The sequence below is a fragment of the Colossoma macropomum genome, unplaced genomic scaffold (genome assembly GCF_904425465.1).
Source record: "Colossoma macropomum unplaced genomic scaffold, Colossoma_macropomum, whole genome shotgun sequence".
Taxonomy (NCBI): Eukaryota; Metazoa; Chordata; class Actinopteri; order Characiformes; family Serrasalmidae; genus Colossoma; species Colossoma macropomum.
Genome location: NW_023494791.1, coordinates 6,170,635 through 6,187,058, shown reverse-complemented (window position 1 = coordinate 6,187,058; position 16,424 = coordinate 6,170,635). Strand labels below are relative to the sequence as shown.

General features: G+C 40.0%; 1 protein-coding gene across 1 annotated transcript in view; it reads right to left on the bottom strand.

Annotated features, from left to right (window-relative positions):
* Positions 1 to 16,424, bottom strand: part of LOC118810153 (CUB and sushi domain-containing protein 1-like) — a 597,007-nt gene that overhangs the window by 125,663 nt on the left and 454,920 nt on the right. The window contains 4 exon segments of the mRNA XM_036573713.1: positions 915 to 1,109; positions 10,089 to 10,276; positions 13,224 to 13,362; positions 15,878 to 16,069. Coding sequence (XP_036429606.1) covers positions 915 to 1,109; positions 10,089 to 10,276; positions 13,224 to 13,362; positions 15,878 to 16,069 — 714 coding nt within the window.

Below are 16,424 nucleotides of genomic sequence, written 5' to 3'. Positions count from 1 at the left end.
AAATCAATTAACTCTCAGGATGGCAAAAACAAACGAAAACAAATACTGTCTTTGATAAGAAGGGTGCTGTGGGCTTCTCCGGATGACGGAGCGCTTAATCAAATTCGCATAAGTCGATGCAATGCATCTGACTGCACAAAATGAAAGAACGCAAAAATTAAGGTGGATCAAAGGGCTGGAATCCCAAAAAGTTGCAAAAGAAAGAAGGTCTGGAGTTAATCAACTGGATTTTGCAGTTGTAATAATCTATATGTGATCAAGAGCCTTAACACATTGAACTTTCACTCACCAGCCATTTTATTAGAAGCACTTGCCCTGTTTGCCTACTCCCTGGCCACTTTATTAGAAACTCCTGCCCTGTACGTCTACTCACTGGCCACTTTACGAACACCAAGCTTGTACTTCCACCCACAGGCCATCTTATTAGAAACACCTGCCTTGTACTTCTACTCACTGTCCACTTTATTAGAAACATCAACTTTGTGCTTCCACTCACTGGCCACTTTATTAGAAACACATACCTTGTACTTGCGGTTACTGTCCACCCACAATAGGCAGAGGCTTTATTTGACAGCCCCCATCTTTACCTCATTCATCATTTGTCAGTTTCTGTGGTAGACAGGAAGTGGTGCCAGTATAAGTGCATCAGACACAGCGGTGTTGCTGGGGTCTGGACAGTGTCACTGCCAGGTTGAAAATGGACTACCACCCAAAAATACCCAGCCAAGAGCAGCCCTGTCATCAGAAACTGACCATTGATGAGGATGACTAATGCAAACTGTGCAACATATGAGCTACAGTCTATAGTACACCAGAAAGGTGGGGTTTCTAATAAAGTGGCCAGGGAGAAAAACACATTATGTTGGGAGTCTGTTTGATTGCCCTATCCAGAAAGCAAATCACAGGAGTCTTACCTTTACATGTAGGAAGAGCTTTGTCCCACACAGGTTTTCCGTCAGCTCCAATGATGCAGGTGAGTGTGGCCGGGCCCAAGGTGGTGTAGCCCGAGTCGCACTGGTATGTGACAGTGGATCCAAGTTTGTAGTCCATTCCCAGCCGGCTTCCATTCATGATGTTTCCAGGGTCGAAGCACGCTTCCCTCGGCTTTTCTGCAAGAACAAGGAGGAAACGATACAACTGATGCAAATGAATAATTGCGCTAACGTAATCAGCTTTCAAAGAGCATTGGCAAGATCCATTAAAGGCACTTACAAGAAATAATCACCACCGCAGACTTTAAAGCACACCGCCCACCCACACACTCCTGCTCGACTGTGCCCAAGCAGTACGAGTGGAAAAAAAAAAGTTATGGCACTAATACCTGTAATTCAATTAAAGCCAGCTTTGATCCTGAATAGCGCTAATCAGATGCTGCAGCAGCCCACAACAGCACGAGAGTCAGCGGTGAAGTTAACCCACTGTCAGCCACTACAGTATACTGGCGGCCAAGGGACAGAGTGTGGCAGACAGAAAGAAAGAGAGAGAGATCAGAAGAGAGGGAACAGGGAGAGGGGATGAAAAACAGAACAAGTAAAGGGTTAAGTGAAAGTTAGAGAGAATGAGATGAAAAACTGAAAAGTAGAAAGAGCAAACAATAGAGAAAAATAGGATGAAAGAGAGACAGGAAAGGAAAGAGGAGGTTAGAGAGATAAAGAAAGAAAGTAGAGAAATTGAGAGGAAAGGAGAAATGAAAAAGAAGAAGTGAGAAATAAAAAGCAAAGAGAGGGAGAAGGAGGGAATAGAGGAAAGAGAATGTTAGATAGAGGTGAAAAGCAGAGTAGAGATGCACAAGGAAGGAAAGAGAGATATGTGAGAATGAGAAAGGAAGAGAGAGTAAGAGAGGAGTGGAAGAAAGAGAATATTAGAAAGATCCTGAAGAAGAGGAAAGGAGAGAGAAGGTCAAGGAGAAGCAGAAGGGAAAGACAGAGGCAAGAGTGAAAAAAAAACAGGGAAAGGAGAGAGATAAGAGGAGGAAAAGGAGAGAGAATGTTAGAAAAGGTGAAGTGGAAAAAAGAAAGAAAGAAAGAAAGATAAAGAAAGAAAGAGAAAGAAAGAAAGTAAAGTGAAAATGAGAAAAACAGCCATGAGAGGAAAGACAGAGAGATAGAAACTAGATCCAGAGGGGGTGAACAGCAGGAAAAATAGCTTTAGGCCATTTGTGCATTAGAGAGGGTCCAGCAGTGCTGGAGTGGACGAGGGGAGCTGGCAGAGGGCAGCAGCAGGCCAGCCGTTGGGAAACGGGCAGTGGAGAAAGCTGTGGAGGTGGCGTTGGGAGGGGCTGCCAAACGGGATGACAGCTAACAGCCCACTTCTCCCTTTGCTCGTGCTTCAGGGACTGCCGAAAGTGGGAGGAGGTGAGGAAGGAGAACATATCGCTCAGATTTCTCCAGCACAACACTGTTTTCCTCAAATTCCTCCAGCGAGGGAAGAATTAGGAGCGCACGCTGAGCGCATTACGCCTCGTTTAAAACAGGCACGTCATTTCAAATTCACACGGGTAACTATAATAAGTACGGCTTTGACTCAAGTGATGAGAATCAATGAAATCTGTAAAGAAATCAATTCAACAGCTTCAATTTAAAGCTATATTTTGATAAAAAAAAAATCCAATGTACAGTTTTTTCTTCACTCTCACTAAATGTATTAGCCAAGACATGTTTGTTGTCAGAACTTTGCTTCTTTTGTTTCGTACTAAAGCTACAAGGCTAATACAGCTAATAAGTAACGAAAAGCTTATATACCACCAACTAACACTGGGTAAACTGCATGTCAAGTTATTAAGTGGGGAATTCCATTGAATCTTTTGCATTCCTGCATACTTAAATGGTTTTAACCAACATACGATGGTTTTACCAGTGACCAGCTGTGCTGGTCTATGCTGTTTTTTTCTAGCAGGATTTTCAGGATGGTGGTGATAGGAACCTCTCTTCAGACATCTGGTTCTTATCACCTTTAGAATGGAGCACTGAACCACTCTGAATGACTTTGGTGGTATTCCCTTTTAAGTAATCTCAAATAGACTTGCTTATGTGGTTTCTGAGACTGTGCAACACACCGTCTTTCATAAAAATGGACAAAAGTTAAATTCAAGCTTCAAGTGGGCTACTAGTGCTGTTCTTAGCTATGCGATTCAGGCTAATTCTGCACAGTGCTAACTAGTGTGGCATTCAATCCATAGCTTGTTAGCTACAACAGCTTTGTATCACATCTCCCCTCCTCTGGGAAGACTCAACTTGGACTCTCCCTGGCTCCTCCCACTCTCCTCCTCTCCCACACACCTGCAGCTCCTGTTGGAGCTCATTAAGACTGCTACATATACTCCTTTGTTTCCACTGTGTGTTTGTGAAGTCTCTGTGTATTTTACCAGAGTTCTGAGCCTGTTTCTTGTCTTTGGGTTTTACTGGTTTTGACCCTTGCTTTTCTCTCTGATTTCAAGTATGGATCTGCATCTTTTCCTGCCTGCCTGTATGTTGACCCCTGCCTGCTACAACCTTGAGTATCTGAATGTCCCTAATTAAGTCACTTCGCACTTGTAACCTGCCTCAGCCCCAACGTTACACTTTGTAGCTCCAGAGTGAAACTAAAGAAGCAAAATATGTCTTAGCTGATCAACTATTTTTGAGGTAAAAGGAAAACTGTGTAAATATTTTTTCACTGAACGCTTAAATCCTGGAAAAATAACCTGAGACTGAACAACCATCCATGTTCAAGGTGCTAATGAAACCCTTATACAACCAGAACAAACAAAGAACTAAGCAATAAAAAGAAAGCAGGTACATGGTAACAACACAGGAGCAACACCTGAGCTGAGTCTGCACTGCACTCATGAAAAATAAAAAGCTGCCAAAAGAGTTGTCTGGAGTGATGCCAAAAACTCATTTTGGTTCCCTAACGAACACTTCAGTGGATAGTTGTTTAAAGACTCCCTACAGACAAAAATGTGCGTTTTTTTTTTTTAATTGTTAACTTGGTTGACATATGATTATATAGAAAAGGTGATTTGTGAGGCTTTATGCAGCAGCTTAGTATGATACGCCACAAATAAGCATGAACCTATCACAGTCCAATATGCTGAAATGTGACACTAAGATGACACGGTGATGGCATGAAACATACAGCTATAACGTAGCTAACTGAGATGTCTGAGACTGTGCTTTTAGCATTTTGGGAACCTTTAATATAAAGGGTGTATGAAACCTTTACATTACATGGAGGTTCTTTAAACTTTGAAAAGGTTCTTGAAATTCAGGTTTCATTTACTTTCAAGGAATTATCCATTGAGAGGTTCTTTAAGTAACCAACAGTTCTTGCATCGCTCCAAAAGAACCCTTGCACCTTCATTTTAAGTGTACGCCTACAGTTACCAGTCGCTGAGGTGAGACTAGAATTTGAGTTTGAGCATTAACACATTATCTGGGTTTCATAATTAGTAGACGCTCTTCTTCTTCCCCTCCCGCCCTTAAAGAAGGAGAGCGGCTCGGATGGCGCTGTTTTGATATTCGCGTCTTTCACCCAATAACTCAGCAAATGACTGTGCCTACTGGTGTGTGATGAACAATAACGGTTTGGAGATTGACTTTTGTAGAAAAAGAAAAAAATATACCGGCTAAGTGAGGATATGAATTAAAAGTGGAAAAAAGGTAATACAAATGACAGGGGAGAAGAGAAAGCTGCACTGTTTGCCATCAAAAATGTCACATCCCATCTGCTGCATTATGGCTAAGCGAGCATTAGACTCTGTCTTGGGAAGGATGAGTTATTCAGCGGCGACTATCGCTCACCTTTAAGGAGAGTAGGCAAATGGACTGAGGCATTGCTTGCTTTATGGCCGGTGTGTGAGGAGTAATGAGTTTGCAGGGAGAACTGGAATCAATAGTGTTGCACCTCGAGAGCACAGGAGAGCCAAATCAAAGACGAAGGCCTTCGGTTTAGAACAAACAAGACACTGTAGATGACACTAGTGACCAAAACACAGGCAGCGTGTTTCCACCAAGGATTACCAAGAATGCAGTTTCTCAATGATGTAGTCACTTTTATGCTGATATACAAAGAACATGATCAGAAAGACCAATGCTCAGATTTTTATTTTGTTTCATACACTGCCTTTTTGAAGTTAATAACAGCATAAAGCTGCAGTCACACAAGACTTCCGCACTTCACATTACCTTGAAAAATGACAACCAGGAGACCAGCCTAGAAAAAAATCCTCCTTGTTGATGCAGTTAACTTATATCATTATACTTATAATATAACCATGATAGTATAGTGCTGCACACTGACCTGTAGCAAAAAAATGTAGATAGCTGTGGTTGGCGGCAGTCAGGTGACTTGTGTGCAGCTGCAGTTAGTGAGTTAGCTAACTAATCTACCATAAACACTAAAAACAAAAACATGAACATAATTATGTCAGATAACTAAACTCATCATTTGCCATAGCATAGTACTGCACACTGATGCGTAGCAAAAAAAAGTGAAGATAACTGGCATGGGTAAAGTGGGGTGACTTGCAGCTGTGGTTAGCAAACAAACTAGCATTCCATTTAGCATGCTGGCTAACCAGTGAAACAAAAAAAATAAAGATAATCAGACTGTCTCCCAACTGACTGCATATTATACATTCTCTTTCATGTGTTTGTTTAGAGCTAGTGAGGAAACAAGGTCTAAAGGTTTGTGCTTAAACACTGCTAAAATTAGCATTTCCTCTGTTTTAGAGGTTCGGCGCTGCTATATGAAGAGCTGCCTCTGCTTCTGGCCAAAGCAGTAGCACCAGAGAATTTCTAGTGAGGAGAACTGCCACTCAGTAATGTCTTCCGAGTTTGTCAAACTAGAGGGCGCTCCAGAGTGAGTCCAAAATTAATGAGTTCCTAAGGATATTTTGTGCAAAATCTTCACCAAAGTTAAATTTATTCACCCTGAAAGTTCGAGAAACGAAATCAGTCATTGGTGAGTCCTACTGAAATGATTGTTGTTACTCTAACAAATCAAAAACAAGCCTTTAAGGTTTAATCGTATTTCGAGTGTGTGCTCACGCTCATCATCCAGTAATAAAGGCTTGTGCTTCTTTTACACAGTAATAGGAAACAGTAGCATGCAGAAAGGTCCAATTCCCACACACTGATTCAGTTTACTATGACCAAAATGGACAAGCACATGTCACAAATACTCTGGGGCAGATTTTAATGAGTTAAAGGGGACAAAGCCAAAGTCTCAAAATAACTTACCTTCATTTTACGTTCTCTTTCGGCAAGTTAAAATCTGCATGTCTGACTTCTTTGTTTGTTCCAATGTCAAAAATGATCAAAATATGGCAAAGAAAAAACACCTCATTAAATTTAAATGATAAAATATCTTCTCTTTTTGAACACAAAAAAAAATTGCTGACAGTTGACAGTTTGGAATCTGCCATTTTTAACTGAATTTCTCCAGTCATTTAAAATAGCTACATGTGAGAAATAATTTGTACAGAGAAAATTTCTCACATGTAGCTTTTGTTATAACTGAAGATGACAAGTCTGTGCTGAAGTGGGTATGTTAGTATGGAAAGTCAGTATGGAAAATGATGCACTTTGCAGGAAAATGGGACTTCCTGACCAGAATTGAGAAACAATGTAATATTATAACTAAATATGATGAACGATTTGGTATGAAAATAAGACAAAAGGTATTAGGTGAGGTCTTGGGATTTAAATGAGAATAATCACAACACTCGAATTGAATTGCTTTCCATACAAATACCCATTCAGATCCTGTCTCTTTTAAGGCTTTCAAGAGAAAACTGGGCAAGATGCATAGGCCTAGAGTGTGATTGCACCCAGAGGCTTTGAGAAACTCTCATTTCACAAGCATCACAGGCCAGTATCACTTGGTGCTCTGTATATTCTGCTTGAAAAGTGGCAATGCGCTCGGAAATAAAACACAGCAGCTTTGTAGTCCAGGCATGGAAAAAGAAAAGAAATGCTCAGTTTATGTTTTATATTTCAAAATAACCACAGTCACTATGAAAGGTGGGCGGGCCATCTGAATTAAAAAGCCACATTACATGTTTTTTGGGGGGTGGACGTGCTGTCTGTGCTGAATTGCTTTGGCATTTCGTTAAGTACATCCTTTAAAGAAAAGAGAAACATGCTTTGCCCCTGAGGAAAATTACTAGGTATTCAAGTAGAAAGGTTAATAATATAGCAAAATGGATGCACAATATTTGACTTAATATACAACACACATGCACGTTGCTGCAAAACCACTTAACAGCGTGCCGACTAATGACAGAACGGCTATTACTCCACCGAACACTTAATGTGCTATTAAACAGATGCATGGCTCTTTCGCTCTAACGTGATGCACAACGAGTGACGGCGTAAGAAAATTCCACATATTACTTCAAGGAATGTCAGTAACAGCATCTTAAGTATATAAAGCGTAATGAAGCGTGGGCTTCGTAAAGACTCTTCTGACCTCCATCAGCTACTCTCCTCCCTGGATTTCCTCTTCTCTTAATGATCACAAAGCTGAATAGAAGAGATAGTAGCAATGGCCGAAGCATCACCTGCCTCCACAGACATAAAATAAACATACATATGACTGCACTGTCAGTAAGCAGCAATGTGTGTTAATCTAGCGATCTAAGTAATCAAGGAAAAGCCATTCAGACTTTAATTTAGACTAACTCCACAGTCCAGAGAGACTCTTAATGCAATTGCAATTGCACTTCATCTAACATGTAATCCGAGCTAACTGCTTAGGCAACCATTGACTTTATTTATCAAGATAAGGTGTCCAGAAAGAGCTAAAGAGTCTATTACAATCTTAAATTCTGAAGGCCCACCTGCAATGCACAATTTCATGAACCAAATCATTAGATTACGCTCTTCTTAAAGAAAACAGCTACAGTTGTTTACAAAGCAGGGGTGTCTCTAGACCTAAATGCTGCCATGCCCCACTATAAGCATATGAAAAAGTCAAACTGTGAGCTATAAAGTTTCCCATTTTAACCCTGACTGCTGGCCTAAAATAAACACAAACATGTGCAAATTCACTACAGACACTACATTTCCCACAATGACCCACCATACTTCCTTTGAACACTTTCAGTTTCCATATCAGACTGTACAGCAACTGTTCTCAATAAAGAGCTAGCTGTAGGCAAGTACTTAGCAGCACAGCTATATAAATGTTACAAACAGAGCACCCAGAGTAATGCTGATGCTTGAGTTAGGGGCTAACCACTAGCGCCTACCAAAAATTCATATTAGACCGTTAAATCAAAGCCATTAGTTAAATTAGCCACTTATATAGTCTACCTGCCTTTAATACACCACTAATGTTGTATTTCTTTTTTAAATAAAAGGAACCTTGGGCCTCATTCACCAACCGTTCTTGAGAAGATAGGTCTTCTTAAAACCCACTTGTGCAGTTTTCTAGATCATTCTGACATTCACCAATTTTTTATCCAGGATTTGTTCTTAGGTAAGAACAGAATCTACTTACACTCAAGAGCACAAAGCCGTGAACAGTTCTGCGGTTTAAGAACACGACATGAATCTGACGCAGACTTTTCTTAGGACCTTTCTCAAGAACACATTTAAGAAAAAAAACGTAGGAGGATATTGGTGAATGAGGCCCAATGTAAATTTATCAGCTTCTCATTTTGCAAGCTTGTGTCAGTTATCTAGCATGAACTAATGATGCACACATAAAATCACAAGTAGAAAAGTGAGAAGACCTGAAGGACAAAGACACACATCAAAGCAAATAAGAGTGTCTCTGTGCCCACGCCAGTACTTCAGCAGAAAAGAGAATCTTTTAACCTTTCCTGGTCAGAGTATTCAGTCAAAGATGCAGCTTTCTGTTGTAAATGCAAACTGTTTTGCCCTTACGACTGGCAAACAAAGAGGTTGAGTTGTCCCCATTAATTTATGCCATTTTTGTACTGGGCATTGCTGTGGTTGCAAATCTGTAATAACGCTTTTTGTCATAATTTTTACTGCCAAATAACATGTGCTATACCTGAACACCCATGCTGAATTTAGCTAGCCTTCTTGGACCAAGGTACCAAGTGGCCAAGCTGGAATGAATGGGTGGAGCTAGTAATGATACAAACCATTGCTTGGTCAATAGGAATAATCATAGATTCACTGCATGGTGTCACTGGAGTGAATGATGTGTCTGTTTAAGTGGAAAGTACAAACAGTTCTAGGTTTGGATTTGTAAACATACTGTGCTGGACCACGGTGCCTGGTGGAAATACACCAAAAGACTGGGCCATAGTAAAACCAGCAGTTTAGAAATGCCCTTGTAAGAATGGAAACATGGTAGATGCCAATTACCATAATTTATTTTCCATAAATGTATTGGTGGCTGTGTGCTGTCATAAAGGCAACATCAGGACTTTTTGATTAAACCATTCTTTCAAGGCCTAAAATATCCTATAACAGTGTTTCCAAATTTCAGTCCCTGCCCCAACACTCCTTTCTATGAAAGGCTTTAGAATAAGCTTATGAGTTGGATCAAGTGTTTCGGGACAGAGAATTCTTAAAACTCCAGGGCAGTGAGTCCCCACCACTGGAGTTGAGTGGTATGGATGAGATGTTAATATGACATTCATTTTCTAAAAAGCACTATTGGGAGCTATGCTGCAAAGTAATGCATTCAATGTGCTTGATTCAAATGTATACCTTATTTCCATGTGAATAAAATACATTACATCAACACAATTTTGACTTCAGTTTACTTACTTTTAGCAGTAAGTGCATTGATGTGATATATTTCATTAATATGGAAATTATGTATGCATATGAATGAGGTAAATTCAGTGCATTATTTTTGTCAGCATACTGTGCATTGTGAGCTAATGCGTAACGGAAGATTTACAAATTCCTTGCATTTGCAAAACATACTTGGCCAATAAAGCCTGATTCTGATTTGGCCCTACAACACTACCCACAGTCTTAAAAATAACAGGGTTCTCTGGAGCGATTCCATAGATAAACCACTTCTGTTTACTTCTAATCTATGATGTCGTTCCACAGAACTTTTTGGCACACTTATTTCAAGAGTGCAGGGCCCTTTGATAGTGATGGTGAGGGACTTGCCTTTGTACTCAATGGCAAATCCAGACATGCCGAGGGAGGCGTCACTGCGAAAGGCAAGAAAGAGGCTGTGGCCGCTGCTCTCGATGCGCTCAGGCACCTGGTTGCCCTGCAGGCTGGTGATCAGCCGCCCATTAGAGTCCTCACCCTCGTAGATGTGCAGGAAGTCGTAGCTGGGCTCCATGTTAAAGCTGCATAAACAAGAAAGCAGTACTAAGGACTGAGCAATGAAGGAAAGTTCAGAATTTTATCATTTAGAAGACGTTGAAGAGACAGTTGTCATGTGTTCTCGGGCCTTTCTTCACCACCAGTATTCCATCAATATCTAGATAAAGAGGCCCCAAAAGAAGTTGGAGGAGAAAGAAATGAAGGACACAGCTGATTTGTCAAGCTTGTTTTGTTGCAGAGACAGGTAGGTAGCCTCAATTCTCATTATAAATCTGAAAGGCTGATTACTCCCATGGACTTTCACTACAGAATCTGATTGTTATATGTACTATGACAGCAAGTAAATGCAGATTAATTGTGTATAAACATAGCTTTATCATATGATATGTCATGTGAACGCTCGTTTCTTGTTTTTACATCATTTGTAAATACCACTTACAAGGTCAGTTACATTAATAGATGTTTTTTTAGGAGATACATGGCAATAATAGACACTACAACTGTAAAGGTTGTAATGAATGTTTTGAATAACAAAGCCACTTTGGCTGTAGATATTTAAAAAGTGACATGTATAAAATGATATATGCTATTCCTGTACAAAGTCACAAATATTAAATAATTAACATGAAGCTAAAACGCTGTATAGAATGAAGCAATTTTGGTTACATTTCACTGAAGGGCAGGGTTCATGAGGTCTGCACAAGTCTTTTATGACAGGTGACATGATGCTGATGCTTGCTGAAACAAACCTTTACAGATTTTTTGTAGGCTCCTGCAGTTGTCATGTAGGTTTATGAATGCTGCCCTTCAGTAGAGTCAGTGAACTTTTTGATGTGCCCTGTATGACAGAGCTGCAGATTCTAAAATGGCTTAAAAAATGTTTGTAGTTGTATGTAGATATTTACATATGTATATGTAAATATGTAGTTGTAAATCTAGCAATTTTTGCTGAAATGTGCCCAATTATTATTATTAAGTGCTGTTGATTTGTGTCTGACTCCTGGTGACCATCTGGTTGTGTTTCTCCAGGATATCCTGTCTTCTGTTTGGGTCTTCAGGCTTCTGAATGGCTGGTTCATGATTCCTCTGATTGTGTCCATCTTGTAGCTGGTCGTCCTCTTTTACCTTCAGCTCTTCCAAGCATAATGGTCTTTTACATTGAACTGGTTCTTCTCAGAATATGTCCAAAATAAGGGCTTCAGTTTGGTTATCTGGACTTCGAGTGAGAGCAGAGGCTCGATTTTGTCTAGAATCCATTTGTTTGTTTTCTTTGCAGTCCAAGGTACTCTTAGAAGTTTTCGCCAACACCAAAGTTCAAAAGCATCAATGTTTTTCCTGTCTTGCTTGTTTATTGTCCAGCTTTCACATCCATAAAGAACCAAAGCCTGGACAGTTCTGATCTTTGTTTGTAGAGACAAATAATTTCATTCAAAGATCTTTTCAAGCTCCTTCGTCCTTGTTCTGCCAAGAGCCAATGTGTCATACTTCTTGAGCGCTGGATCCTCTGATGGTAATAATCTGAGCTGTCCACCATTTCCACATCTTCTCCATCAACGAAAGTAAAGTTAGTGGTCTTTCTTGTTGTCATAGCTTTAGTCTTCTTATGTGCCCAATACCGATATCCATTATTGGATCAATGCCATCTCTAGTTAAAATAACATAAATACAAGGGATGGCATATTGATATAGATGAGTATCGACACTGGGCTGTTTTCAGCAGAAAATGGTGGATCGCATATTGAATAAAAAAAAAACTATGAATGTGATCCAATCCTGTAACAAATCTATACTGTAACAGCATACACTCTCACTGTATTAGCTGCATAGTTCTTCCTGCGCGGTTAACAGTGACTGAGTCGCTATTATTTTTAAATCATTAGAAGTCATTCAATTAGAAAAGAACCTTAGTAGTTTTTAAAGAAAATATATTCATTCGGTATCTGCTGATACTCAAGGTTTCAATAATGGTACCCGTACAGGAAAACTGGTATTGCTCCATCTCTAATAAATACTCAGGACACCTAAATTATTTCCAGTATACTATTCATCACAGTTTCCCAAAATACTCAAAATCCCTTATGGCATTGTTGAAGTGGGTAATCGGGAGAGCCGGGTGAAGTCCGGAATTTTGGACCAGTTTCTGTGGGTTAACATACAGAAAGCCACAAACACAAACACAAGAATACACAAACAAACTGTAAACAGTAGTCATTTAGGGGTTAATTAACTGGTGAGTTCAGCATGGCGGCATGTGAAATGCTGACAGGAACTTACCCAACATTCGTTTATAACATTGTCAACTATCCTGACTGTCATACATAGGATAAAAGGTTCGGTTTTCATCTTACCATTAGCTAGACAACCTCTCATTATAGCAAAATAATGAGAATAGAAAATGCACAGACTTGGGAAAAAAAAAAAAGCTAACCCAATCTAAACACAAGGGTAAAAGGGGAATTCCACTGATTTCTCAAAAGTCCTGCATAATTCTGCTGTTGAGATGTAACTCATTCAGAGTGGTTTGATGAGAAACAGTTCTGACTGACTCAGATTTCTTTACTGTGGTGGTGATAGGAACCAGGAGTTACAATGTCTACAACACAAATACAACCACTTTATTTGGAAACCAGGAGTGCTTAGCAAAATGTACATAAAAACAGAATGCAACGATGTGCAAATCATTTAAACCATATATTTAACTGAAAATAGTACAAACTCAGTAAGCTTCTTTAGAACAGAGCATTTCACACCAAGCCACTCTGAATGACGTAAAAAGTAAAACGTTAATTTTCATGAATGAAAGAAAGAGACTTGTTGTGCTGTCCGTTTTGTTTTTTGTTTTTTTTTGAAAGAAGGCAATGTTTCCTGGTCTGTAACTGTTTCCCACTCCGTGACATGCATCAGTATAATGCAAGCGCCCATCTGGTAGAGTCAGAGTGGGTGGCCTCCGACCGCGAGCGAGCACATTACCTTTTGAAAATTAGAGCGATGACAAAGTCCGGGCTGACTTTTATTCGCCAGTCACACTCCTTTCCTGGCGGGTAGGGCTGAGGATAGTTGGGTGATAGAATTACCCCAGCAGGTCCTGTCACATTGCCTCCACAGGTAGCTATCACAACAAGGAGAGCGAGGGCGAGAGATAGCTTTAACATGAGGGCTTCAATAAATACACACACACATACGCACGCAGACGATGAACAGCGTTCGCTGAATTGATTACACAGTGATTACTCTGGGTTCATTATCTGAAGGACAATAACAGTTGAAGGACTCTGGGAACATAAAAAAAGGCGGAGATCAATAATGCGATGAATTATCAAGAAGATTTAGTAGAGCTCGGTACAATTATCTGGAAGGATATGTAAATGTCACTTCTCGATCTTGAAAGTAATAATTAATATATCAAACGCAGTGACCTAAGCGATACCGCCAGGCTGGCTAGTCACCAAGCATGAAAACAACCTTGGTCACAAGCGCTTAAGCCTCAGTCACGGAGCTCTTAAGAGCGACTGAGAACATTGCAGTGCAGTAACATGGCAACCGGTTTGGAGACACAATCTGAATATAGACATTCTCTGATAAATGTGCTCCCTGACGCATATGGCTTCCCAACACATGCTAGACAATGCTCGTCCTCAACATCTGCACAAGGTGGTGAAGGAAATAAAAGGAATAGAGCAGAAAACAATTAGAGGTCCAGGAGCAGGCAATAGCGAGCGCACACTGTAATTTAGGAAACAATAAACTAGCTAGCAGCTTGACTCGCTCCTATAAAGCTGTGCTTGGAGGAATGTTACATAACTCCCTTAAATTCCTACAAAGTGCTCTACATGCAAGGACAAACAGTCTGTGAAGTCAAAAGCCATATTCTGAACACAAGCATGAGTCTAGAGTTATTGTTGGTTTGCTATACATTGGATTTACATTGCATAATTGCTTACATAAATATTAAGACATTCATGTAATGAATTACATTCGATTATTATTCTGCGTCTGCACTTCTGAATTTATCTAGTTGTTTCAGTGTCAAAAATAATAAAAATTAGAACATGCTTTTATCACTGGCAATAACTTCTAAGGATAAAAGCTGTGGTACCCATTCCTGCTCCTGGAGCAGCACTGCCCTGCATGTCATAGCGTTCTCCTGTTCTATCACTCAGTTCACCTCAGGAAGAGCTTATTCATCAGTTCATTATTTGGATCAGGTGTGTTGGGAGCAGGGTACTCTAAAATGTACAAGGCAGTTATACTCTAGAACCAGATCTGAGAACCACTGGGCCAAAGAGATGTTTTGGCAGAAAAATAAAATTTACATCATTTTGAACTGGAGCTACAAGACTAATGTAACTCAAGTCTCTGTCATCTAGGATTGAAGATTTTGGGTGACACAGGGGACGTTCAAGCCACATCTATCCAAATTCTCAAACACAATTTGTTTCACTATTGTTGATGGAACACTGCACATCGCGACTGAAAAGCCGTCCTCTATTCTGCAAAATGCATGTCTAGTTTTAAAAACGATCTCTCAAATCACTTATTCAACATGGAGAAAATGCTACCTAATGCTGTTATGAGCATATTTAGCCTCAAGCTCCTCGCAAAGACTACCACCATCTGAACGTGAAAGAGAGTTTTCTATTTATTATTATATATGTTTTCTATATAAAATGGTCTCTGCATATTAAATGCAATTACACATTTCCACCAGAGAAGTCTCCAAATCCCCCCAAAATCCCCCTATGTGTCATAAAGAGGGGATAATGTATAATGTTTATCGATTGTTTCAGTCTTCACTGTCTCAATCTTGCTTGTCAATCAAATGCATTAACCTGCTTCAAAGAAATAAAGCGTTGTCTGAATGTCCCCACAGACTTCCATTACAGCTACATTAACCTCCTAGCTCCAGTGCAATACTACAGCAGCACACTTCAGATGTCTTGGCCAATTGACTACATTTGTGGTAAAGAGAAAATCCTTTCAAAATCCTCATCAAGTCATTGCAGTCCCACTATATTGTCTGTAAAAACTGTGTAATTACACATGCAACAACAATGTAACTACTACATACATTTGTATGAAATCCTGCTTGTCCAACAGGACTTCTCTGATTGGCACAAGAATGGTTTAAATACCTACATTATGAGAGCAGTTATGCTGCATCTGCTCAGGAAACACCAAGGAAACATTTAGCTAGGCGCAGCAATATACTTGTGTTGGTACCCTAATATTTCTGGTATTAAACCATTCTGTAATTAATGTAGGTAATTAAACACCTCATGTTACAATCAGAAAAGTCTTGTTGGAAAAACAGTTAATACAAATGTAAGTACCCTCACTCTATTACACAATGTATAATTACATAAGAGAAAATATGTTCTGGCAACTACGCAAGACACACTTGTGTAACTACATGTAAAACTGAAGCTGATACAAACATTTACTTACATAAGCTGTACTTCTGGAATCCTTCTGTAACACTAAATACATCAACAGTAATTACATTGTTGCTGCATGTATTGTTAATGTGTAACTACACAGTTATAACAGACACTTTATATTAAGTGGGACTACTTTGAAGGAAAGAAAAAAGCACTGTGGAAACATAAAACGCAGCTGCAACTGACCTATGCAGGTGGGAGGGTCAGGCTGCCAGAAGAAGCGGTTGTTGAGTTGGACACACGTGATCTCTGACACTCCCTGGACCTGATAGCCTGGGTCGCACTGGAAGGAGATGGTGTCTCCCGGCTCTCTGCTGTCCCCATAGCGGCTGCCGTTTTGGGGGATGCCTGGGTCGTTGCAGGTTGAGGCAGTTGTAGCTGAAGTAACGCAGATAAATTTTAGATTAGTTTAAGATCAGTGGGGCATACATCAGACACCAAGGGATGGGAGGGGGGACAGAGAGAGATAGAGAGAGACAGAAAGAGAGCGAGAGAAGCAGAGACAGCTGCTCTCCTCTAAATATGCCATGCTGTGAGCCTCCCAACAACTCACATGACAGAGTCCATATGCATATGCTGCACATCTACAGAGATACAAAAAATAGCCCTATTTCATCTACTTTGTCACATTTCAAGCACAAGTTTAATTATACAAGTTTCACAGCAGCATGTATGAGTAATTAGGGCCCTTTGAGCGGTATATTTCTGACACTATACGCTGGAAATAAATAGA